Source organism: Hyaena hyaena, unplaced genomic scaffold (genome assembly GCF_003009895.1).
Source record: "Hyaena hyaena isolate Hyena2069 unplaced genomic scaffold, ASM300989v1 scaffold_1123, whole genome shotgun sequence".
In the NCBI taxonomy this organism is placed as follows: domain Eukaryota; kingdom Metazoa; phylum Chordata; class Mammalia; order Carnivora; family Hyaenidae; genus Hyaena; species Hyaena hyaena.
In genome coordinates, this window is record NW_024081756.1 from 455,798 (window position 1) to 466,993 (window position 11,196).

The 11,196-nt window shown below is 41.9% G+C and overlaps 1 protein-coding gene across 1 annotated transcript in view; it reads left to right on the forward strand.

Annotated features, from left to right (window-relative positions):
- The window catches only part of TTN (titin), a 274,001-nt gene extending 263,325 nt beyond the window's left edge, over positions 1–10,676 (forward strand). Inside the window, 6 exon segments of the mRNA XM_039222380.1 lie at positions 37–5,651; positions 5,779–5,935; positions 7,365–8,056; positions 8,157–8,310; positions 8,888–9,190; positions 9,323–10,676. Coding sequence (XP_039078311.1) covers positions 37–5,651; positions 5,779–5,935; positions 7,365–8,056; positions 8,157–8,310; positions 8,888–9,190; positions 9,323–9,621 — 7,220 coding nt within the window. The 3' untranslated portion in view covers positions 9,622–10,676.
- Positions 10,677–11,196: the final 520 nt, after the last annotated feature.

Sequence of the window (11,196 nt, forward strand, 5' to 3'; positions counted from 1 at the left end):
AAATTATATATTCTTTCTTCTTTTATTCTGATACAGTTCCAGCTAAGATACACTTGCCTAAAACGCTTGAAGGCATGGGAGCTGTTCATGCTCTCCGAGGTGAGGTGGTCAGCATCAAGATCCCGTTCAGTGGCAAACCAGATCCTGTGATCACGTGGCAGAAAGGACAAGATCTCATTGACAATAACGGCCACTACCAAGTTATTGTCACAAGATCTTTCACATCACTTGTTTTCCCCAATGGAGTAGAGCGAAAAGATGCTGGTTTCTATGTGGTCTGTGCTAAAAACAGATTTGGAATTGATCAGAAGACTGTTGAACTGGATGTGGCGGATGTTCCTGACCCACCCAGAGGAGTCAAAGTTAGTGATGTCTCACGAGATTCTGTCAACTTAACATGGACTGAGCCAGCTTCTGATGGTGGTAGCAAAATCACCAACTACATTGTTGAAAAATGTGCAACTACTGCAGAAAGATGGATTCGTGTAGGACAGGCCCGAGAAACACGTTATACTGTGGTCAACTTATTTGGAAAAACAAGCTACCAGTTCCGTGTAATAGCTGAAAATAAATTTGGCCTGAGTAAGCCTTCTGAGCCTTCAGAGCCAACCATAACCAAAGAAGACAAGACCAGAGCTATGAACTATGATGAAGAGGTAGACGAAACCAGGGAAGTTTCCATGACTAAAGCAACTCACTCTTCAACTAAGGAACTCTATGAGAAATATATGATTGCTGAAGACCTTGGGCGTGGTCAGTTTGGAATTGTCCACCGTTGTGTTGAAACATCCTCAAAGAAGACTTACATGGCCAAATTTGTTAAAGTCAAAGGGACTGATCAGGTTTTGGTAAAGAAGGAAATTTCCATTCTAAACATTGCTAGGCACAGAAACATCTTATACCTCCATGAATCATTTGAAAGCATGGAAGAATTAGTTATGATCTTTGAGTTCATATCAGGACTTGACATATTTGAACGCATCAACACAAGCACTTTTGAACTTAACGAAAGAGAGATTGTAAGTTATGTTCGCCAGGTCTGTGAAGCACTTGAGTTCTTACATAGTCATAATATTGGACACTTTGACATTAGACCAGAAAATATCATTTACCAAACAAGAAGAAGCTCTGTCATTAAAATCATAGAATTTGGTCAGGCCCGTCAGCTGAAGCCAGGGGACAACTTTAGGCTTCTGTTCACTGCCCCTGAATACTATGCACCTGAAGTCCACCAGCATGACGTTGTCAGCACCGCCACAGACATGTGGTCACTTGGAACGCTGGTATATGTGCTGTTAAGTGGTATCAATCCATTCCTGGCTGAAACAAACCAACAGATAATTGAGAACATCATGAATGCCGAATATACTTTTGATGAAGAAGCATTCAAAGATATTAGCCTCGAAGCCATGGATTTTGTTGACCGACTGTTAGTGAAAGAGAGAAAATCTCGCATGACAGCAACTGAGGCTCTCCGGCATCCATGGCTGAAACAGAAGATAGAAAGAGTCAGTACTAAAGTCATCAGAACATTAAAACACCGGCGTTACTACCACACTCTGATCAAGAAAGACCTCAACATGGTTGTGTCAGCAGCCCGAATCTCTTGCGGTGGTGCAATTCGATCTCAGAGGGGAGTGAGTGTCGCTAAAGTTAAAGTAGCATCCATTGAAATTGGCCCAGTTTCTGGACAGATAATGCATGCAGTTGGCGAAGAAGGAGGATATGCCAAATACATATGCAAAATTGAAAATTACGATCAGTCTACCCAAGTGACCTGGTACTTTGGAGTCAGACAGCTGGAGAACAGTGAGAAATATGAAATCACCTATGCAGATGGAGAAGCCACCATGTACATCAAAGACATTACCAAATTTGATGATGGTACCTACAGATGCAAAGTAGTCAATGACTATGGTGAAGACAGTTCTTATGCAGAGCTATTTGTAAAAGGGGTGAGAGAAACTTATGACTATTACTGCCGTAGAACCATGAAGAAAATTAAGCGCAGAACTGATACGATGAGACTCCTGGAAAGGCCACCAGAATTTACCTTGCCTCTCTATAACAAGACAGCTTATGTGGGTGAAAATGTCCGGTTTGGAGTAACTATAACTGTCCACCCAGAGCCTCGTGTAACATGGTATAAGTCAGGTCAGAAAATCAAGCCAGGTGATGATGATGCAAAGTACACCTTTGAGTCTGACAAGGGTCTTTACCAGTTAACAATCAGCAGTGTAACTATAGATGATGATGCTGAATATACTGTTGTGGCAAGGAACAAATATGGTGAGGACAGCTGTAAGGCAAAGCTGACTGTGACCCCACACCCACCACCAACAGATACAACCTTAAGACCCATGTTCAAACGGCTGCTGGCGAACGCAGAGTGCCAAGAAGGCCAAAGTGTCTGCTTTGAGATCAGAGTGTCTGGCATCCCCCCACCAACATTAAAATGGGAGAAAGATGGTCAGCCACTGTCCCTTGGGCCTAATATTGAAATTATCCACGAAGGCTTGGATTATTATGCTTTGCACATCAGGGACACTTTGCCTGAAGACACAGGTTATTATAGGGTCACAGCCACAAACACAGCTGGATCTACTAGCTGCCAGGCTCACCTACAAGTAGAACGCTTAAGGTATGTCAAACAAGAATTCAAGAGTAAGGAGGAACGTGAACGACACGTACAAAAGCAAATTGACAAGACACTAAGAATGGCTGAAATTCTTTCTGGAACTGAAACAGTGCCACTGACCCAGGTAGCCCAAGAGGCTCTGAGAGAAGCTGCCATCCTTTACAAACCAGCTGTAAGCACCAAGACTGTAAAAGGGGAATACCGACTCGAGACGGAAGAAAAGAAGGAAGAGCGAAAACTCCGTATGCCTTATGAAGTACCAGAGCCACGCAAGTACAAACAGACTATAATAGAAGAAGACCAACGCATTAAGCAATTTGTGCCTATGTCTGACATGAAATGGTACAAAAAGATACGTGATCAATATGAAATGCCTGGGAAAATTGACAGAATTGTACAGAAAAGACCCAAGCGCATCCGCCTTTCCAGATGGGAACAGTTCTATGTGATGCCTCTTCCACGCATTACAGATCAGTACAGACCTAAATGGCGTATTCCCAAACTGTCCCAAGATGATCTTGAAATGGTGAGACCAGCCCGCCGCCGTACACCTTCTCCAGATTATGACTTTTATTACAGACCTAGAAGACGTTCTCTTGGTGACATGTCAGATGAAGAACTTCTCCTGCCCATTGACGACTACTTGGCAATGAAAAGAACAGAGGAAGAGAGGCTGCGTCTTGAAGAAGAGCTTGAATTAGGTTTCTCAGCCTCACCACCAAGCCGAAGCCCTCCACGTTTTGAGCTTTCTAGCCTGCGTTATTCTTCACCACAAGCTCATGTCAAGGTGGAGGAAACAAGAAAAGACTTCAGATATTCAACCTATCACATCCCCACAAAGGAGGAGACTAGCACGACTTATGCAGAACTGCGTGAACGGCACGCCCGGGCCTCCTACAGACAGCCGAAACAACGGCAAAGGATCATGGCTGAGAAAGAGGATGAAGAGTTGCTTCGCCCAGTTACTACCACCCAGCGACTGTCAGAATACAAAAGTGAGCTCGAACACATGTCAAAGGAGGAAAAGTCTAGAAAGAAATCCAGGCGACAGAGGGAAGTGACAGAAATTACAGAAATTGAGGAAGAATACGAAATCTCAAAACATGCTCAAAGAGAATCCTCCTCATCTGTGTCTAGACTACTGAGGCGGCGGCGTTCCCTGTCTCCAACCTACATTGAGTTAATGAGGCCAGTGTCCGAGCTGATCCGGCCACGTCGGCAACCAGAGGAGGAATATGAAGAGGACACTGAAAGAAGGTCTCCTACTCCAGAGAGAACTCGCCCCCGTTCCCCCAGCCCTGTGTCTAGTGAGAGATCACTCTCAAGATTTGAGAGGTCTGCAAGATTTGATATCTTTTCCAGGTACGAGTCCATGAAAGCTGCTTTAAAGACTCAGAAGACATCAGAAAGGATGTATGAAGTTTTGAGTCAGCAGCCTTTTACGCTGGACCATGCACCCCGAATCACACTGAGAATGCGCTCCCACAGGGTACCAGTTGGCCAAAATACACGTTTTATCTTAAACGTTCAATCTAAGCCAACTGCCGAGGTTAAATGGTACCACAATGGCGTTGAACTCCAAGAAAGCAGTAAGATTCATTACACCAACATGAGCGGGGTCCTGACCCTGGAAATTCTGGACTGTCACACCGAGGACCGCGGAACATACCGTGCCGTGTGCACCAACTACAAAGGTGAGGCTTCAGACTACGCGACCTTGGATGTAACAGGTGGGGATTACACCACCTATGCTTCCCGGCGCCGAGATGAAGATGTCCCCCGGTCTGTCTTCCCTGAGCTGACAAGAACAGAGGAGTATGCGGTTTCATCCTTTAAGAAAATATCTGAGATGGAAGCTTCCTCTTCGGTCAGGGAAGTGAAGTCACAGATGACAGAGACAAGGGAAAGTCTCTCAGCATATGAACACCACGCATCTGCCGAAATGAAAAGCGCTGCAGTAGAAGAAAAGTCGCTGGAAGAAAAATCCACACACAGAAAGATCAAGACAACTCTGGCCGCAAGAATCCTAACAAAGCCAAGGTCCATAACCGTGTATGAAGGGGAGTCCGCAAGGTTTTCTTGTGACACAGATGGTGAGCCGGTACCCACTGTGATCTGGCTGCGTGGAGGACAAGTGATAAGTACCTCTGCCCGCCACCAAGTGACCACCACAAAATACAAATCAACCTTCGAGATCTCTTCAGTCCAGGCTTCCGATGAGGGCAACTACAGCGTGGTGGTAGAAAACAGTGAAGGGAGGCAAGAAGCACAGTTTACTCTGACTGTTCAAAAGGCCAGGGCTACTGAAAAGGCTGTGACATCGCCACCGAGAGCCAAATCCCCAGAGCCCCGGGTGAAATCTCCAGAAACCAGTAAGGCTCCAAAACGAGTGAAATCCCCAGAACCAGTTACTTCTCCCCCAAAAGCCGTATCACCCACAGAGACAAAACCCACACCGACAGAGAAAGTTCAGCAGCTACGAGTCTCTGCCCCGCCCAAGATAATTCAGTCTCTGAAAGCTGAAGCTTCTAAAGATACTGTAAAGCTGACCTGTGCAGTCGAAAGTAGTGTATTGTGTGCAAAAGAGGTCGCCTGGTATAAAGATGGCAAGAAACTGAAGGAAAATGGGCATTTCCAGTTTCATTATTCAGCAGATGGTACCTATGAGCTCAAAATCCATAACCTCAAGGAATCTGATTGTGGAGAATACATTTGTGAGATATCTAGTGAAGGTGGAACTTCCAAAACTAATTTCCAGTTTACAGGACAAGTCTTTAAGAGTATCCATGAGCAGGTGACAAGCATATCAGAAACTAAGAAAGCAGTTCAAAAAGCTGCTGAGTCCACAGACACCAAGAAAAAAGAACCAAAAGCTCCTGAACCAATTTCCTCCAAACCAGTAATTGTTACTGGGCTACAAGATACAACTGTTTCTTCAGACAGCATTGCTAAATTTTCAGTTAAAGCTACTGGAGAACCACGGCCGACTGTCCTCTGGACAAAGGATGGAAAGGTAACCGTTCCTTAATTGTCTCCCGATGGTATCTCCTAAAGATGTAACTTCTTCCCTCATCTCCATCTTCCCAAAAATGTTTAAACTTAATTCACTTTTTAAAACTCCTATCACTTGCATTCTACAGGCTCTTACACAAGGAAGTAAATATAAACTTTCTGAAGACAAAGGAAGTTTCTTCTTAGAAGTGCATAAGACTGATACTTCTGACAGCGGGCTTTATACATGCACCATGACAAATTCCGCTGGTTCTGTGTCCTCTAGCTGCAAATTAACTATAAAAGGTAGGCTGGCTTTTGTTCTTACCAATATTTTTCAGAAAAATGACATTAAGGAAACTTTTCTAAACATTCTCCCTTGCACACAAATATTAAAGTAAAACTGTTTTCCTTTTTAAAGGTTTTTTTTTTAATGTTTATTTAAGAGCGAGAAAGAGAGAGAGAGAGATCATGAACAAGGGAGGGGCAGAGAGGGACAGAGAGAATCCCAAGTAGGCCATACTCTGTCAGGGCAGAGCCTGATATGAGGTTTCATCTCATGTACTATGATCATGACCTGAGCCAAAATCAAGAGTTGGATACCTAACTGACTGAGGTACCCAGTAAAACTGTTTTCCAAATTCCAGAATATCATTCGTACACAAATGTAGAAATACACATATTTAAATACACATATTTAAAAAGGCATACTAGTGGCCTTATAAAAAGGACTTATCAGGTACCTAATTGTATGTGGTATTACATAAGATTCCAAAGAGGCAGCCGCTGCTCCCAGGAATATTTAGGAATAAAGTCAGGTAAATATACAAAATGGTACTGCTTCCATAAACCTTCACTCTTGCTAATTTTCCAAAGTGGTGCAGTTATTGAAAGAGCTATATTACTTTTCCCAATTAAAATTAGGTTGCTTTTTGGGGTGCCTGGATGGCTCAGTTGGTTAAGCATCCGACTTCAACTCCGGTCATGATCTCACAGTCTTGAGTTTGAACTCCCGTGGGGCTCTGAGCTGACAGCTCGAAGCCTAGAGCCTGCTTTGGATTCTGTGTCTCCCTCTCTCTCTCTCTCTGCCCCTCCCTCACTCACACGGTCTCTGTCTCCCTCTAAAAAATAAACAACATTTTAAAAAATTAGGTTGCTTTCCTTCAATCTTCTAAAACACAATTCAATTTTTTTCTATTAATCAAAATTTCCTAAATCCACACCTTTCCTAAATAATTTGACTATTCTTTTGAGGCTTTTCCCTTAAGTCATAAGGACTATCTTCTATTTAAAGAATCATTACAAGGCAAAGAAGGACAAATATCATATGTCTGCACGTATAGGAGGATTAGGAGGAACTTGACGGAGGAACAAGGGGGAGAAGAAGGGCGGAAATGGTGGGGGAAAGAGAGAGAGGCAAACCATGAGAGACTCTTGAATGCTGACAAAAACTGAGGACTGATGGATGTGGGGGGGAGGGGGGATGGGCATGGAGGAGGACACTTGTGGGGATGAGCACTGAGTGTTATGTGGAAACTAATTTGACAATAAACTATTTGTAAAAAAATAAAAATAAAAAAAAACAGAATCATTACACTCACTGATCTCAAAAGTCATGCACAACAACTTTTTGTGTGTGTATTATTTATCCACTTGCAGAGTCTACAAAAGAGTAAAGGGTGGGACCTCTTTCCAATTAAGTTTGCCTAACATCTAACAGAGGTTTCTTTTTTAGCTGTAAAAGACACTGAGGCACAGAAAGTATCTGCACAAAAGACCTCTGAAGTTTTATCACAAAAGAAGGCAGTTGTCCAAGAGGAAATTTCCCAAAAAGCCCTGATTTCTGAAGAAATGAAAATGTCAGAGGTGAAATCTCAAGAAAAGTTAGCCATCAAGGAGGAAGCTTCAAAAGTTCAAATTTCTGAAAAAGTCAAGAAATCAGAAGCAACCTCTCTGGAAAAATCCATTGTCCATGAGGAAATCACTAAAACATCACAGGAATCAGAAGAAATCAGAACACATGCCGAGATTAAAGCATTTTCTACTCAGATGAGCATAACAGATGGTCAGAAAGTGACCTTAAAAGCCAACATTGCTGGTGCGACTGATGTGAAATGGGTACTGAATGGAGTAGAGCTCACTAATTCTGAAGAGTACCGATATGGTGTGTCAGGCAGTGATCAGACCCTAACCATCAAGCAGGCTGGTCACAAAGATGAAGGGATCCTCACCTGCATTGGCAAAACCAGCCAAGGGATCATCAAGTGTCAGTACGATTTGACACTGGGCAAAGAACTCTCAGATGCTCCAGCCTTCATCTCACAGCCCAGATCTCAAAATATTAACGAAGGACAAAATGTTCTCTTTTCTTGTGAAATCAGTGGTGAGCCATCCCCTGAAATTGAATGGTTTAAAAACAACCTGCCAGTAAGTTTAATTACGAATATATCATTGAAGGAAATTTAAAATGCCGCATCTATTTCTGAAGAGCTCAAAGAAACATTTCTTTCCCCCCCTTACATTTTAGATTTCTGTTTCTTCAAATATCAGTGTAAGTCGCTCCAGAAATGCATATTCTCTTGAAATCCGAAATGCATCAGTAAGAGACAGTGGGAAGTACACAGTTAAGGCCAAAAATTTCCATGGCCAGTGTTCAGCCACTGCTTCCTTAACAGTCCTTCGTAAGTAGATCTCTCTTTTTTTACTTGCTTAAAGCCTTTACGTCTTTTTGTTTTTTGGGTTTTTGGGGGTTTTTTTGTTTGTTTGTTTTTGCCTTTGTATTCCAAGCACAGCCAACTCTGAGGAGCCTCACTAAATTCCCTGGGTAAGAGGCACAGGCCTCCCATGTGACTTCATCCTTACAGAGTTTCTTGACAGCTTAACAGATACGTGGATAAATTAACTTTTGATGCCAAGCTACCAAGTGCCCTGTTACATGTATTTCCATAATGCACAATATCTGTATTATTTTCTATTTGACTAATCAGTTTTCTCCTAGTTATTCTAGCACCTGCATGTAATACAATGATAGAAATATAAAAGATACGTTTCGTGGAGACACTGAGCTAGCTCTTGACAAATGTATGTATTTGCTTACGCTTCCACAGCAAATTGTTTGGGTTACATTACTGTGTGTGTGTGTGTGTGTGTGTGTGTGTGTGTGTGTGTGTAAGTTTTCCATTTCTGCAAGTCAGTGTCTGATGTCACCAATTAACCATATGTCATTGATGTTCACTGTGTATCTGCTATGCTCCACAGCTCTAGTTGAAGAACCTCCCAGAGAGGTAGTATTGAGGACAAGTGGTGACACGAGCTTGCAAGGAAGCTTCTCGTCTCAGTCAGTCCAAATGTCTGCCTCTAAGCAGGAGGCCTCCTTCAGCAGTTTCAGCAGCAGCAGTGCTAGCAGCATGACTGAAATGAAATTTGCAAGCATGTCTGCCCAAAGCATGTCCTCCATGCAAGAGTCCTTTGTAGAAATGAGTTCCAGCAGTTTTATGGGAAAATCTAGTATGACACAACTGGAAAGCTCAACTAGTAGAATGCTTAAAGCAGGCATAAGAGGTGAGCAATGAAATTACCGGTAGAGGTAGATAAGCCGGGTAGCACGGTAGAGTCTTTAGTTCATACAATTTAGTAGAAAGCAAATCATTGTATTTTTAGTTCCTAAAACACTTTTGTTGTTGTTCCATAAAGGAATTCCACCTAAAATTGAAGCTCTTCCCTCTGACATCAGCATTGATGAGGGCAAAGTTTTAACAGTAGCCTGTGCTTTTACGGGTGAGCCTATCCCAGAAATAACATGGTCCCGTGGTGGAAGAAAAATTCAACATCAAGAGCAACAAGGCAGATTCCACATTGAAAACACAGATGACCTGACGACTCTGATCATCATGGACGTACAGAAACAAGATGGTGGACTTTATACCCTGAGCTTAGGGAATGAATTTGGATCTGACTCTGCCACTGTGAATATAAACATTCGCTCTATTTAAGAGGGCCTGTGCTCTCATACTCCTACTCACTCTTAACCTCCCACACATGATTCACATGGACTAATCTTTCTGATCTGTAAATATTAAAAAAGAAAAAGTAGTTTTGTATCAACCTAAATGAGTCAAAGTTCAAAATTATACATTTCAATCTTTTCATAATTGTTGACCTAAGAATATTATACATTTTCTAGTGACATGTACATACTGTATATAGCCGGATTGACGGTTATAAAGTTTTGTACCATTTATTTTATGACATTTTACAATGTAACTTTTGAAACTAACTGTTGGTAGGAGAAAGTTTCTTATGGAACGAATACCCTGCTCAACACTTAATCAATCTTTGTGCCTCAACATACGTTGATGTCTAAGTATGCCTCAGTGGGTTGAGAAATTCCCCACTGAAGATGTCCTATCACCTCAAAGATGATGCCATGCATGTAACCTGACATGTGCACCAATACCTATTGAATCAGAAATGTAAGGCATTGGTGATGTTTGCATTTACCCTCCTGTAAGCAACACTTGAACGTCTTACATTTTCTGATGATGTCACACTCAAAATTATCATGACCTAGATATTACCAGAGCAGAGTGTAACGGCCAACACTTTGTTCGCTCATTTTACACTGCCTCTGACCATAGAGAGTGCGGGGATAGCTTGGAAAAGTAACATCGCCTGGCCATCCCTTCATTTCACCAAGCTATTCAAGTATTCCTATGCCAGAGCAGTGTCTACTCTTGGAGGTTCTGGGGTGCAGCCAACGCCTTCGTGTGGTAGCTCTAAATTTAAATTGAAACCTGAGAAACTGGGGCAACTAAGCAATGAGCCACAGCAAAAAAAAAAAATTATATATATACACATATATATAAAGAACAACAACAAAATAAAGCTGTCGTTAAACTGAAAACAACCACAAGATTACTAACTGCCCAGAATGTCAATTTGATGTAGTTCCTTTCATGCAGGTATAAATTCAATTGTTAGTTACAATTGTTGGACCTCCTTGAGAAATAGTAACAACAAAATAAAGCAAGCTATCTGCACCTCAAAATGTGTGGTTGGTTGTTTTTTTGTGTAATTCTGGGGTTGGGGAGTATGACTGCACAAATCACAGAAATGATCACAGATAAATAAAGCAAAGTAAACAGAGTTCAAAACAGCCCATGTCAGTAGGTTCCTTAAAGCAAATATTTGAATTATTGTGGTGGATATAGCCAACATTTTTTTAAAGCAAAGATTTGATTCTCATAGATAAATTCATTCTCAAAAGCCAATAAAAATCCTCCCCAAATAACAGCTTACATCTTTTAAACTTATCAATAAAAATATTTTTATGGGAATTCACTCAACTAAATCCATCAAAAATACCAAACATCTACAGTTCACAGTATTTTGTGCTAGACACCATAGGGAACAATGCAAAGATGAGCAAGATAATACAGACCCTGTCCCTCAAGGAGTGCAGTCAAGAGAAAATGACAACTTCAGGGAAAAGGATATTGTGCAACTGAATCCGTATTGCCTACTGCGCTTCCAAATTGAGGCAGAATAGAGGTTCTCAGAACTAAAAC